General features: G+C 40.9%; 1 protein-coding gene and 1 long non-coding RNA gene across 2 annotated transcripts in view; both read left to right on the top strand.

Moving 5' to 3' along the window:
- The first annotated feature begins 3,378 nt into the window (after positions 1-3,378).
- On the top strand, positions 3,379-7,524 carry LOC144632649 (uncharacterized). The gene is made up of 3 exons (XR_013566928.1): positions 3,379-3,684; positions 3,788-3,821; positions 7,334-7,524. It is a non-coding gene; the product is annotated as an uncharacterized LOC144632649 (long non-coding RNA).
- A 1,010-nt stretch (positions 7,525-8,534) lies between these two features.
- Positions 8,535-15,548, top strand: part of LOC144632646 (uncharacterized) — a 33,640-nt gene continuing 26,626 nt past the window's right edge. Inside the window, exons 1-7 of the mRNA XM_078491326.1 lie at positions 8,535-8,661; positions 9,849-10,275; positions 10,971-11,642; positions 12,185-12,325; positions 12,708-12,812; positions 13,985-14,196; positions 14,884-15,025. Of these exons, the coding sequence (XP_078347452.1) occupies positions 9,936-10,275; positions 10,971-11,642; positions 12,185-12,325; positions 12,708-12,812; positions 13,985-14,196; positions 14,884-15,025 (1,612 nt within the window). The 5' untranslated portion in view covers positions 8,535-8,661; positions 9,849-9,935. The remainder of the gene's footprint in view (positions 8,662-9,848; positions 10,276-10,970; positions 11,643-12,184; positions 12,326-12,707; positions 12,813-13,984; positions 14,197-14,883; positions 15,026-15,548) is intronic.

Raw genomic sequence — 15,548 nt, 5'->3', positions numbered from 1 at the left:
TCTTGTATGAAAGCCTGCGGCATTTTTACAAGTGGCGGATCTAGGGGAGCCCCCCACCCCTTATCTGAAGGTATGGATCTGCCACTGTTTACTGCATATGTTTTGTGGGGTTTGAGATTAGTCAATGTCAAAACTGAAGGACAGAAAATGTACACAGAAAACCCCACTGAAAAATTAAAAAACTGAAATCAAAATTCCTGGATTAGCTAAATCGTGCTTTGAACAACCCGGCCCAGAGTAATCACACACACCCCTCCCCGTCACGTGTCGGCAACATGCGTGGGCAGCGCAATGAAAGCCGCTTTGTGTGCGCGCGCGTTGGACTGCTGGTAAGGTAACAGGTAAGTCTCTATCCTGTTTTAACTCTTGGGTGTTCTTAATGACCCTTTCTGGCACGTTTGACATGAGGTAATTACATAAATTAAGCTTACTGACCAGGCTAGCTGCTTTATACTGACGGAAATCGCCGAAACATGGGCATCGGAGTAGCTTCCATTCATGAATAATAATGAACATTTGTTACTCAACAACACCTTTGCGCATTGATTTATATCGTTTTGATGAGTAACAAAGCTTCTTAATTTCCCAATTTCGTAATTTTTAGAGAAAATAAACTTATAAATATTGGTGTTGCAAACCTCATCAACCTCGTGCCGGCCCTCGTGCCTAGTTTAGTGTGTGTAGATAGCAAATTCTTACCTCTTTTCCCTTTAATACCTGTCAACTCCAGGTCTATTCGTCCAAATTACTCGCATTCACCACCAGAAATAATGCTTTATATCAAAACGTTCTTACTTATGCTGTAAACTTGTAGCAAAGCGAAGATACGAAGACTACGAACACAACACACAGAACACAGCAAACATCACCGGATGTGGCGCGCGTCTCAAATTTCGCGCGGTTGGGCACTCGCGGTCCTCGCGTACTCGGGTCAACGCAGCGGGAAAAGGTTGCGGGTTGACCCGAATGCACAGCAGTTACAGGGAGCCCAGTATTTAGCAGGTGTCTCGACATCTTCATTTAGAATACAGTTCCCCCTTGGTCCTTACTGAATAAATAAAGCTAAATAAATAAAACAAAACAAAACACCCCTTAGCTGTTGACTATTACAAAGCCAGCTCAGCAGTAGTCGTGGTATCTGTTGCGTCATCCCGGTTGAATTGCCCTTCGACTGGCTCCTCGTTCCTATTGAGAGAGTGGAGCGACAAAGCGCCTAAAGTTTTACATCGACAACCAGCAAATAAGGCGTGAAACTTTTGTCCATCTATAGTGGGGCCGGCCAAGTGCCAATTCGTCAAATAAGTTAAATTAGCCGTTTACGACTAATTGAATTTTTTTTATTTTATCATTGATCGTCTGGCAATTGCCGTGCCTCAATCGACAAAATCATATTTTTTTTAGTTCATTAAACTCGGTTTATTTTCAGCAAAGGACTACTTCGCTCTATCTCACTTCACTGAGAAACTGACAATCACCGTTTTGTTTGCAGGGCGTCCTTTTCGGGGGGCCGCTCCCCTGGGGGGGGGGTCCCGGCCCGCCCCCGCTCCCCTGGTCTGGGCTCCCCTCGCGCGCCCTCCCCCCCCGCTCCGCCCCCCCGCCTCGTTCTCGTTGTGCGCCTCCTCACCGTCGTCTCCCCGCGTGCCCGTGCCGGGCTGGTCGTCGTGCCGTCTCTCTCCGCTCCTCTTGTGCGCCCGGCCTCGGCTGGTTCCGGCCCGCCGCTCCCCGCGTGTCACCCCCCCCCGTTCCTTTCCTCCTCCCTCCCCTGTTTGTCAATGTTTGTTCGCAGTCAAGGCAGCCGAATGATAAAATTCCCGAAGCTCACTTAATAGTTTGATTTATTTCACAAGAGCAGTTATGATGACGTAGGTATGACGCCATTATAAAGCAGGTGTTCCTATGGGTCTTAAAACGTTTATTCAGCCTTTCGCGAGACTCTGTGTTTGGTTAAATACATTTTGTAGAATGTGGTATTTTAGGATTAAAGGCTATTAGGGATTCAGTCGATTCAGTGTTTACTTGCGTGCTGTTTACACAAACTGGCTTTGTCTCCGAAAGAGGTGTCCTTATTCCACTTATTTAGACAGAATTATCTTGTGCAAGGAAGGACCATCATAACAAAACAGAAGCACTGAATTCTATTGGAGGATCTAATCACTACAAAATTTACAATTTGAATATATCAGTAAATAAGAGCTATCAGCTAGATACAAAGTTAACTCACGTATGTTCAGTATTTAGATCCTATCGGTTTTTGGGACCATAAAGTTTGTTTATGTTGTTTATTTATTGTCTTGTGAGCCAATAAATCTGCTTCAATTGGAGATTGATATCTAGGACAAACGACCGCTATTTGAGAACGTATATTCTGAAGATATATTATTGTGATTGACACAAGGAAAGCTCACTTATGAGAGATGCTAGCTATACATGTAGCTATATGCGAACAAAATAGGCCACTTCCGTGGATCATAACCCACATCTGTAGACGCAATTCAGCGGAACTTCCGGCTTCAAGGAAATAGATTACTTAAGAATGGCCGCCGAAACGGGAGAGCTTCCCTCCACACGCTTTTTTGAACACAGTTCTGAAACAAGTAAAACAAAAGATTTTCATAGGTATCCTGAAAGGATTTCAGCATTTATTGGAAACTCGAAATTATTCGATTTCACTATCAACGAAGTTAATTTTAAAAAATGTGAGTTGAAAGTATAGCTTTTGACATTGAAACTTTTTTTGATGAGCCTAGACAGGATCGGGTCCTTAAACGAACGAATCTAAATCGAAAGCTTTAGAAAACTGCTTACTGCAAATTTCATTTTTATTATTAAGCCAAAGTTGAAGCCGACTGATTCTGCGCGTCGGAAAACGTTCACGTCCCAAAATATAATTTTCTCCGTTAATCGGGGGAATTATACCAGCACTTTAGAAGTAACCCCGATTTCTCGCCCAGGGTCAATGTGCAATTATATCGTTTAATTACACAAAGCAGCTAATTTTTATTTTTACGACAGCGCGAAACTTTGATTGTTTCCATAAACACACCGAGTTTTCTCCCTGGAATGGCATTGCAAACCTGCTGCCAAAAACAAAAACCATTATGAATTGCCAACACCTTTGAAAAATTGAATGCTTTATACATGCTGTATCAATATGATTTTCAAAATTATCCGCTTTTTATGTCGTCGGTGGTTTTGGTGAATAAAAATTACCGCGCATTAAGTGATTAGCATAATTGGATGTTCCCAAATCTTTTGGAATTAGTTACCTGAGTGTGCAGGTGCGCTGCGAACAATGTCCGAGGCACCCAGCAAAGTTGTTTAACTAACTTCGTTTGAGCTCAAAATATTTATTCATTTCGCTGTTCCAACTTCGTCAAGACCAACTCGGTCGATTCGACGTGTTTCTTGGAAAGAGCGAAATTGTCCAAATAGGCCGGCCAGTTCTTTTAGTTCTTGGCGGCTTGAAGAGTGATAAGTTATTAATACCCCTCTGGCAAAGGGTTTGATTTCAGCGAATTAACCTCTGAGTTAATATAGTTGACTTGTTTATTTGCGAAACTGCGGAAGACTGTGGGGAAAATGTGAAAAGTGACAACCAAACTAACACAGTGAAAAGAATCTTTTAAAATGAAGAACATTGGTTTTCTTGTGAGAACAGTTTTTACAGTTTTCTTCGTTTGTCAGGTAAGAACAAAAATCTAAAAATGTTTTGCCTACCAAGACACATTTTATCACATTCTGGGTATCATTTATGAAGATTACTCATTTAGCATCTTCTTCTTTTCAGGCTCTACCAGCTGAAGGAGAATATGTTGTGCCAAGTAAGTTTGTAATTTCCAAACTATTTATTTTAACTTTGTCTTATTTGAAGCTGGCGATGTTTCTGTATAGTACAACCGTCTAAAACTGAGTTAAAGCTGAACATGCTAAGTAACTCTGAGCTATAAAGAAATATTTCTTCCTGGCAAATTTACTGTTTTACTTTGCTCAACATCGTCAACGAGGTTTTGTTCACTTTCCCTAATATTTGCCCGTTTGAATTAACATTCTCTCAATTAATATAAGGGAAACTTTATACTCATTTCATTGTAAAACTAATTAAGTAACGCACTGGCTTAAACGTTCATTAAAGCGAAGGTCCCAGCCCAATTACTACTAATTCAGAGCTTAAATTTATCCAAACTTTTTTTGTGTCGTTTCGCATTTGTTAGAACGACTATTCAAGATATCAAATCTTTTAGTAAGTTTTTGCAAACCTCTAAAATCGGTTCATAAGAATTCAAGTAATCCTTGCATGGGCAAACTTTTAATTATTAATAATGAAAACGTTCTAGAACATTTGATTTAAAATCAACCGAAACCTACAGCAATTCCCTTTCTCTGAAAATACTCTGTATTCACTGAAAATCAATGCGTTTTTGAAACGTCGCATAATTCGGGCTTTCTTTATAGATCGGACATTGTGTAAATGCCACACAGTCTGGCCTTTTTGTTTCTTTAATATTGGATCTTTTCAAAGTGCTAACAATATAATCTGGACCAAACACTACATAAGAAAACAGAAAGTTCCAATTTAGTACGGTTTTTTTAGGTAATCGGCAATTGTAGCATTCAAAGTTGCTTGCAAAGGCACGTTCTGATGAAGAAAGTCGAATGATGCATACACTCTTAGGATTCCTGTTGCGAATGTGTAGGTGTGAACTTTTATCTGTTCATGTTCGGAAATTCGTTCTCATAAGCGTTACACTGGATGGTTTCAGCATGAGACGTTGAACCGAATTGAATTTGAGTTTGATTTTGATTTTGGCAAACTGGGTTGTGGCAATACGACTTGGAAAAGACTGAAGTATATCGACAGTGAAAAATAAAAAAATTCCGCACAACAAGAAAGCAGCTGCCGCGGCGTTTTACGCATTATAAAACTGCTGTATTTATCAGGAAAAAATGCGTGTTACTAAACTTTCTAGCTTTAAACACAGCCGTGTATAAATAGAGGAACTTTACTTTTAGGTTTACTTATGTGTAGACAGAGAAGGTATATTCACCAGATCTTTCGGTCGTTGCGTTTATTAATTGATTTTTTTTGTTAAACCAATTTTATTAACACGCAGTTTGTTTTTAATAAATAAAGCACTTCTTTAGTGCGTGAAATATCGTGTCAACTGTTGTTCATGTATAAATCGCAACAACTGCAAGAACATTGAGCAATTTTGTCGTCTCCTTCTAAGGATTTTGAGTTTAGAGGTAAATTCGGTCATTTAATTTTGAATCATAATTATTGCAGTTACTCTACAATGCATAAACACTGAAATCAAATGAATTAGAAGTTATTAACTCCTGTGACTTCCCTACTGTTTTAATTTATCGCCATGGTAAATTAGTCTTACAAATATTATTTTCAGTATTTCTTACAGTTTTATCAGTAAACTAATAACATTTAGGCCCAAATTTCTACTAATACATTTTACTTGATAATCGAGTATATTATACCTGGACACTGAAAGTTCTTACTGGAACTAATTCAAAGATTTACCTGTAAGCATTGAGAGGTAAATTCAAATTTTCTGTATTATCAAGAACTTGAATTAAATTATTTATAAAGTGGTTCGTTCGCCTGGCAATGGCTGACACACATTTCTGTCACAATCACCAATTTATTTGTGACAACTGAATTATGTTTTTAAACTTTCAGGCCAGTCCACATTTCTTTGTATCATCTCTATAGTAGATTACCAGATGGCAAATCAGTTAAACGTTGTGATATCTTATTTGTATAAATGTATGGTTTTCTGTATGACGTAGGAACATCAAAAATAGACCGTTTCATTGCCATCATATTGTTAATGATCTCGATTGTGTTAATTTTGACAAAATGAAAACCTTCTAATGAGTTTCGGATTCGGAACGTTTTTGGCAAATCGGGTTTCTTTTTGTTTGCATGCAGTGATGTTTTTTTTTTACAGTGTTTGCGTACGTAACTATAGTGATTGAAACTTTCGAGTGAATTCGGAAAAACACCAAAGGTTGTGTTCGAGCTATCCGGAACTTGTACACATGTAGAGGACTGGAACCGAACACGTGAACGTCACATTGGTAGCTATGTAAATTCTTAAGAACATTCTAAAACTAAACCAGTTTTCATATGTGATTGTGGAATTACAATGGCGCGTTTTCTGTTTCGCGGAGATTGAGACTTGCAATGAACTCCAGTCTTTTAATTCCCAAATCTGCATGACACTGCATGCGTATTGCCTGATACTAATAGAGCGTAACATTGTAGTGTTTATGTCTTCACTGACTGAAAGAAAGCGAAGAAATTTAATGTCAGCCGGACCATAATCGAGTTCTCGACTACTCGTGAAATCCATTCGAAGCGCGCTTTTTAAAATCACAATTTTATACAATGTGACTGAATTTTGGGACTGAACAAAGTCACAGGAAACCTACTGCTTCCTTAATTTTCTGATAGCCAAATTTTATAAATAAGATGTATACCCCCGACGAGAAATCTTCTGAAGTTCAAAAAACACCTACCTTATTAATTTCACTGAATTAACGCGAATTTCAAAAATTCGCGTTAATTTTATTGATGTAGACACGTTTACTATAAGCATTAAACCAGAACGTTTCTTAAATTTGCGTTAATTTTATTACGCGTAAATTTCGTTCGAGTTGTTAAAATGCTTCGTTATATTCCTATAATAAGGTAAATTTGACTTCATCTCTTCAGTACTCTCCTCCTACCAACAGACGTCGAGCTTTTCAAACCCCGCAAAAAGTTACGCTCCGCCCTCCCTGCCAAGCCAGTTTTTTCACTGCTTGTGTTAGTCTTTTCTTTTAGTCTTTCCTTTTTTAAGACGGGCCCAGACGCCCGTCTCAAGCTTTCGGGTATGTTTTTTTGCCGGAAGGGTATTGAACGTCGCGCATTCTGGTTGGCTTACAATGGGTCATCTTTCATCAGCCACTTTGAATTGCCTGGATGGGGTGAGGGGTATGGGGCGGAGGGAACAGGGCAGTTAGAAAGGGCTAGTACAAGATATAAACAAAAGAAACAATTATATTTCATGAGCTCTGGTATAAGAAAGAAAACAGACACCTCTGACATCTCTACATTCAAAGCGGTGTAAACAATTCAAAGCATACAGCGTTTGGCCTTTATACTAGCGGCCGAGTTTCGTATATCGGATTAACGCTTCAATATAAAGCAACTTTTGTTGAACAACAACAATAGGAAATAACGCAGTATAGGCCCGTCTTTAAAGCCATAGGGCTTCATGTTGTTGCAATTCATAAGGAACTATCTAATACTGGTTAATTAAATGTTTCTCTCCAGACTATCTTCGCTGCAGCCACACAAACGTAGCAGCAGTGGGAAGTGGCGGGCATTGTATTGATGCATCTTTCAACTCGGCTGCCTGTGGGGTGGTAATAGACAAAGACACTGCATAGCCAATGGGAAAGTGACGGTGGAGTTGGCCAATGGGTCAAAATCCAGTTCAGCAGAGAGTACCTAATCAACACCATACGTGTTATGCAGAAGTCTTCAGCCACTGATCAGATTAAAGGTCTACGACTTGAGTTTTCTGATGGTTCGGAAGAATTTGTAAGTGACTCAAGTGTATATTTTCTTTTCAAAGGTGGCCTCAGTGACAACAGTTGTATACTTCAGTTTAAAGGATTTGTTGCATTTCTCCAGTGATCAATTGCTATTTCCATGGCAGAAGAATAAATCATCGCCAGAAACGTGACCTTATCCAGTACTCAAAATGATAATTGTGGCCTCGAAAACACTTCGTGCTTGTAACATATTAAATCGCTGTCGACCAAAAACTGCGCTCCCTTTATCGTAAACCATGCATTAAATTGTTCAGTACATACACTGTTTTATACCATGCCTAGATCCCACAGACAGGGCCTGTTCGGCCCCCCTTCCCTGTGCGCTGCGCTGTTTCTCGCGTAGTGCGTTTTTCTTGGCGCCCGTTCTGGTCCCTCCTGTTTTTCTTCCCGGCCGGCTCGTGTGTTCCGGTCAGGTTCCTGCACTCCGGCAACTAGTATGTATATCACGCTTTGCTTTCTCCCTATTTTTCTGCTTCTGAAGCTGATAATTTAAGGAGATATATTGAAGGTCCTTCCGCTCTTGGCCGGGGCGCTGCGTTGTGTTCTTGGGCAAGACACTTTACTCTCACAGTGCCTCTCTCCACCCAGGTGTAAAAATGTACCGGGAATTTACTGCTGAGGGGTAATCCCTGCGATAAGGACTGGCATCCTATCCAGGGGGGGGGGAGCAATACTCTCAGTCGCTTAATGCTACGGAATACCGGGATAAGCTCCGGCTGTATGGGCCCTTGCTCGGACAGACTTTACCTTACCTTACACCCTCTTACGGTCTTGGAACACGGGGACCCCTCCCCCTCCCCCACAAACCACCACCACGAGAACTTCAATTTACCTTATTAATGTTTATGCTTTCGCCACATCTTTCAACCCTGTGTCTGTAGGTGGAATTGGCCAAAAATGAGGCCGGCACGGCAGTCTGGGATGTAAGACACTTTCCGGATGTTAGCACCACTACCGTGAAAATTGAGGTGGATACCATTTATACTTCCACTGGGCTAAACGGATTCAAGGAAATCGAATTTTATCATAATAACTGCATCAGAGGTTTGTTTCTTCTTTAGCGATAACCAGTTTATAGTCATATTACTGAAGTTCCTGAAAGTCTTCAAAGGACTTTGGCCGAAGTCTTCTGAAAGCTTATTTCATGCTTTGATTTATGGTTGTGAAAAGTTTCCAATTAAGGATCGCCTGAAGTCTCTGAAAGGTTCCCATAGACACTGCAAAGATTTTGAAAAAATCCAATGTTCTCAGAAGATTTCTATAGATCGTTCTATTAAACAGCTTGCATTCTTATTTTTATACCATGCCATAGAACAGTACAGCCAATCAGAATCCAGGAAAGCCGTTTATATTCGACGGTATTTAGTACCCAACCTTCCCATCGTGCGCTGCGATTGTATTTCTGATGAAATTTACTAAGCGTATTTTCTATGGCATGGTATAAAAGTTACTCACCTTTCTCTGGTACTATCCCCCTTGTCCCTGTTTTCCGTTCCCTCCCGGGCTCGTGTGTCCGGTCAAGTGCTGTGGGCAGCCACTCCGCCTGTTGTTCAATTATTGGTAGAACCAGAACAGGTTAGTTCTTAATTTCGCGTGTGCAAATGTTATGTGCACCAAACTGCTTCAATGTCCGGGTTTGGAACCGGATGTTTCCTCAAATTTGGAGCGTAGTGGTTGAGTTTCTTTAACCAAGTTTTGCTGTTTTTAAATTCTCCGTCTCCGTGCCATATTTGCATTCGAACTATAAAAGGGATTCCTTTGGTTCAGAATTATAGTCACAGGTTCTGTGTTGCGTGGAAACGAGATCAGAATCAAGCAGTGCGCTCTCCCAGCATGTATTTCATTCATTCACGTGATTTTACTTTGAAAATGATCCATTTAGTTTCGTTCGGGTTAATTGCCTCTTGCATGTGCCTTAAGGCCAGAAATGGTGTTCTCTGATAAATTGTTCCTCGACCATCTAACGTATTGCCTTCATGTACACATAAAATTGATTTCATCTAAAAGAAACTATTCCCTAGATCAGAGTAACATCGTACGGTCTGAAGTCGGGCACCAGTTGAACTAAACTCAATGGATCTTTAATCCAAACAGTTCTTTCTTTTTCTATTGTTGTCGTTCTGCTTTGTGATTGGTTACTTTGTCTGGGTGCCCCGGTCCGGTTCGCACTGTAACACTGAGCTAGCCCAAATGTTTCTGATGTTTTAAGTGAACTTAACATTCTTTTTCAGATAAACTTTGTAGCAGCGTGACTCTCCCAGCTGGGAAAAACTCGGAAATACATCCTCTTTTCGGGAAAACTATGTCGTTTTCGGTCGATGTCGGGAACGCCCTTGGAGTTTCTGATAACTCTTTATAAAAAGCCACAAGTAAACTCAGCTAGATACCGCTTTAGCATTGGCAAGGATCAGTCACAGCTTTATCGTTCTGACGAAGGTGGGTCTGAATCGGTAGAAGGATCCGCAGATACACCAAGTTTACTGGCAGGCCAATGGCGGACCACCTTCTGGATTGACTTCCGGTCAAGCAACCTGGTGCTGGGGTCTGGGGGAGAAATTCTTCTTCAGTGGAATGACCCTTCTCCTATTTCCGTTGGCTACGTTTCGTTCACCGCAGATTCCAGTTTAGAGACGAAATTCCATCTCTGCAACAGACCAAGTGAGTCTAAATTTATTTTATTCTCGTCTCAAGAGCCACCTGACCCTCTTAGCCGGTGGAGCCTTTGCACAAGGAGTAGGTCTCTCTGGGGACACACGATTTGCTTGGCTAGAGTTTAAAGGTAGATTTCCACTGACGCGTATTTCGCGTGAGACATGTTGACGGCGCGTCCGTACGCCCGTTCTTGTCTCTTTCCGCCGTGCGTCGTGGAATCCACATAAGAGAATAAAATCTAGCCAATGAAATCAACTGTTTTAAATTCCCTTATAATGAAGGAGGAAAGAAAAAATACTGTTAGGTTGATACCGAAAAATTCCTTTTTGTTATAATTAATAACTGGTCCAGAAGAAACACACATGCATGCACATGTATGTGCTTAACGATGCCGTCCGCGTTTGCCAAGGATGGACGTGCAATTATTTCTTCACTTTTGTAAAACAGCCACTATTGCTTTGTATGATAAACTTGCAAAAAAAAAGAAAAAGATAAATGTTTTCCCACTACGAACTTCGCGCTAGTTTAAATAGGTACAAGCGAATGGTTGGGACAGGGGTAGCCCCCGGGTGTGAAAGCTGAAAATTTTTTCGGAAAACTTGCGATGGACAAGCAGCCTATTCATAGAGTAGCCACATTTTTCAGTCACTAATGAGCCAGTCCGTTCAAAAAATGACTTCACTCGTACTTGCTCTTTACAGACAAATGCTACAAAGACGCTGATCACTACTGGCCGCTGGACAAATTTGTAGCAGGCACCGTTTATGACTTGATTGGCTTAAAGCACGGAAAAATTGACACGCAAGAATTTTACCACGCTGGTCCCGCATATCATGGCATGAATTCAAGAGACCTGAAACTTGAAAGTTCTGCAAGTAAGACAATTGACTTTGGGGACTTTTATGGCGATTGTGTTGGGGACGCTGCGCTGTGCGACAGAGGCATCACACTTGGTTTCTGGTTGTTTGTGGAGGGCAGTATAGACAGTGACATCTTACACAGCGCAGAAACAGCCACTGATCGAGGAATCGCAATCTATTACAAGACCGCCACCTCTTTGTTAACTGCTCAGATTTTCTCAACTGATGAGTATGGTCAAGTAAGTGTCAAAATAGCTCCACAGACTTATTACCATGTGTTCGTAAGCTGGGAAAGAGGAAAAGAGCCATGGATTGTTGTCAACGGAGCGGAGCAGTTTCGGGGAGTGCGTGAGTCCACGTCTAGAGTCGTGGAAAAGTACTCGCATCTTCTTGCCGGGATGCGTCCCGAAGGCGGGGAATCTCTTGGCAGACTCAATCATCTTGTTATCTGGAAAAGAGCTTTGAACAGGGAAGAGATGATGTCGGCATTCCATTGCTATGAATTGCAGACGGGTAGGTTTATTTATTTACTTATCCGTCTCTGCCTCTCTGTCTGTCTGTTTATCTACTCGTTTGTTTAGCTTTGTTTGGTTATTATTTTTTTGTCTGACTCTCTGTCTGTCTGTCTGACTGTCTGTCTGTCTGTATGTTTTTGTTTGTTTGTTTGTTTGTTACGATACGACGTTTCTGTGTCATTACGGCACCGAAACGTCGTATCGTTATAATGTTTGTATTTTTACTTAAATGTCTCAGCAAACGTTTGTTTATTTGTTGCGTATAGAGGGAGCCTTGTTGTAACCGAAACCCTCAGCGCTTGTGGCTCAATTCTCGACTGGAGTTTCATTTCTTCAGCTGCCTAGCTTAGACGGACAAGTTTTGTAACAATTGGTAGATTTCATCATAATTTCACCTTTTGTTCTCTTTTTAAAAGATGTCTCCGACTTGTCGCGACAATTTTGTTTTTGTCAAAAATGTTCATGACATTTCAAACTTGTCCGCTCGTGCGAATCGGTCCTAATGGTTTTTAATGTTCATTTCTTTTTCTTTCTTATCAGAATATCCACCTTGCGCCAGTATTGAAACAGCTGATCGTATAACTTGTGGTTGGTCGGGCATTACCGAGAATGAATGCAACTTAGTCGGCTGTTGTTATCAGGACGGAACGTGTTTTAAACCAGATGGGCTAAGCAGTAATTGTAAGTATCAATCGATCTTTTTTACCCTGCGTCTATCGCACGCTATACCTGCTGAGCCATTTTGTTGATTTTTGCCCCCCCCCCCCCTCCCCCGATCCTGGTAGATTGTAAAAAAATCCCGTACATAGCTGCAAAATTAAATTCCCTTGGTCTTGGTAGAAAGTTCCGTCAGTGGTTATAACCCTGGGAAGTTCTGGGAATTATATTATGATATTCCCTGAGATTCCAACATATTTGTATCACGATATCCCTGGAATTAACATCCCGTCATTTTTTTATTTTTTCGCATGATTTTTCCAGCATTTCTCCACTGTGATATCCTGGGGAAATAACATGCATAATCACGTTTTTAAATTTTAATTGTTTTGACTATTTCTTTCAGCTAAACTTGGTGTTGGTACAGGAAGGTCCGGACAATTGTTTGCCTCTTCGGAAACAGAGGGCTTTAGCGCACAAAGAGGTCGACTGACTTGGCGAGGACCGTCAGGTTTGATCAAAATATCTCTTCTCCTTATTGACTTTAATACATTTACTTTAATGTAAGTTCTGAGAATTTAGGTGAATATCAAGACAACATCCCTCAAATGATGTTTTTCATTACTTTTCACTACCTGTCTACTCTACAATGTATCGACAAGGTAAAGAGAAATTGTATGTTGGTCACTATACTCAACGCTCATGGTCAAAGGGAAGTAAACTTACTGTTTTATGGGGGTACAGTCGATAGGTGTTGTCTTATAGCACCCAAAAAATGAGAGAAAACATCATCATCATTTATCCGTTCTCCAAGTGGAGAATTGGGCCGTAAGCTCTCTGCCTCCAGGCTGTTCTGTCCTCCACAGCCGATGCTGCTGCTGCTGCCCATGTTCTTAAACCTTTCTTTTCTAGCTCCCTTTCGACAGTCCTTCTCCAAGTCTCGCGCGGTCGACCCCGTTTCCGTTTGCCTTCAGGTACCCATGTGAGGGCAATTCGTGGATGTGAGTGGTGATCCATTCTGAGGACGTGACCCAGCCACGTCCATCTCCTCCTTGCCACTTGCTTGCTTATTGTCTCCATTCCTGCTCTTGCTCTAATCTCCTCGTTTGTTATCCGCATTGGCCAGTAGATCTTTAACATCCGGCGAAGGCTCTTATGCAAGAACGCATCCAGTTTTTTCTCGTCTGTTATGGTCATTCGGCCAGCATTCACAACCATACAGCAACACCGAGATGACATTAGCTTTGAAAATTTTGATCTTAGTCTTGTAGGTAAATTGACTGTTCTTCCAGATCTTATCCAACTTACTATATGCAGCCCGTGCTTTCCCTAGAGAAAACACCCGTGGATTAAATTAATAATAGTTTATAGAGAGACATCATCAGTTATGAACGTTAAATATAATTAAACATTTTTTTGCATTTTGCACGCAGTTCTATGTCTGTAAACAATCGTGTGTGCAAAGTTTAAAATTTTCACACAGAACATGACAGAATTAGAGCAAAATCATCTCAAATACTTTGGCAACAATTTAGAAATTTTTAATTAAAACGTTTTAGAAAAATGTAATTTGATTAAAAAATCTTTACCTGGAGGTATCCGCTAAAAATCTCGCTAAATTCCTCCGTCAGGGTGTTTGAAGGGAATAAACCGATGAATGCATTGTATACTTTCGATATACAGATAACAGTTGGTTGAATTTCGCATGGAAGCCAGGAACCACTACAGGTGAACAGTGGCTTCAGGCGGATCTATACCAAGTAAAGACGGTCTCGGCAGTAGCTACAAAAGGTCTCTTTCGTGGCGATATTTCGTCATACTGCGAAACGTACACTTTGTGCCACAGCAAGGGTGGGGCTACATGGCAAGCATACGAAGAAAGTGACGCAGTGAAGGTAAGAAAAGTAGGTCCGCAATTCGTATTAACCAAGTCCACCGTGCAAAGGCGTCGTCTTAAATGTTTAATGTTACGTAGGATTCCAAAAGTAACGCATTTAGAGTTATCAATGAGTCATGGCGTAAATTGAAAACAGTGTTTGTCTACAAGCAAATAGAAAGAAAGGAAGAATTCCACTTAAACAGGACTTACTACTCTCGTGAATTGATTAACACTGAAGAACGAAGAAAGACCACCGCCTGTAAGTTGTAAAACAGGGTGGGAAGAACGTTGAATTCAATGATGATTTCAGGGTTGGTTAATTGTAAATCAAGAGAAGATTTCTACTAGTCACTGTTGTCTTCTTCTAGTCTACTGAGAAAAAAGGAGTGATAAGTATATACCACACAAGTGAATAGTGTTTTTTGCGCTCTCTGATTGGCGTACACGGAGGTGAAAGAAGCTGAACAAATTGGTAGTTAAGAGTCACACCCTAAATAAAATCACCCTTCTTCAGTGCTTGCGTGGAGACTCTCGGCCCTAGTATCGAGGTGTTACCTTCCCGTTCACCGAAAAGATTAAAAGCGGCCTGCACGCCAACCCGTTCCCAGGCCCTTACGTGTACTATTGTGGACGTGAAATTTATAACTGTCTTGTATTTGTCCGGTAGATCATTTTATCACGTTCGTCTCCTGTTTTTACACAGGTGTTCACAGGAAACACAGATGCCACAAGTGTAGTTAAAAACTCCATCACTACACCTTTCGACGCTCGATTTGTTCGCTTTTACATCAAGTCTTGGTATAATGAACCGGCACTCGCAGTGGAAGTGTATGGAACGCCTACAGGTTGGTAAACAATCGCCCCTGCCACTTAGAAAGTGCATCAAACAGCTCAAAAAAAAGGGGGCGTGTGTATGGAATCCCCAAGTCAATTAGTTTCCATACAATTAGAATCTAAAATATCCAAAGTCTGTAAGTAAAGGTTTAACTTATCTTTTGTTTTTACTAACACTAAATGAAGTCCGCGGGAGAGGTTGCAGATGATGATAGCATATCTGCAGCCTTCGAAACCAGTAAGTCCACCCAAACTTCGATGATGACGGCAACGAAAACTTCCCGAAACAAAAGTTTAAAAACTGAGCGAAACACTGGGCTTTCATGTGTATTATAGACCTTGGTACATGTCTTAGCCGTCCTTTACGAAACAAAAACGTGAAATGACCAAATTCGGCGTTTTGGGGGGAAAACATCAACACGTAAACCCTTAAGTTACTATTTGACATTAGGTTAACACAGAGTGTGGTACCACGTTTCCTACGCCTTAAAATGAAAGCCACGATAAATCCTTGTTTAGACTTTAGAGCCTATG

Source organism: Oculina patagonica, chromosome 12, assembly GCF_052425735.1.
Source record: "Oculina patagonica isolate OP01 chromosome 12, crgOcupat, whole genome shotgun sequence".
In the NCBI taxonomy this organism is placed as follows: Eukaryota; Metazoa; Cnidaria; class Anthozoa; order Scleractinia; family Oculinidae; genus Oculina; species Oculina patagonica.
This window is presented reverse-complemented; position numbering and strand designations above follow the sequence as displayed.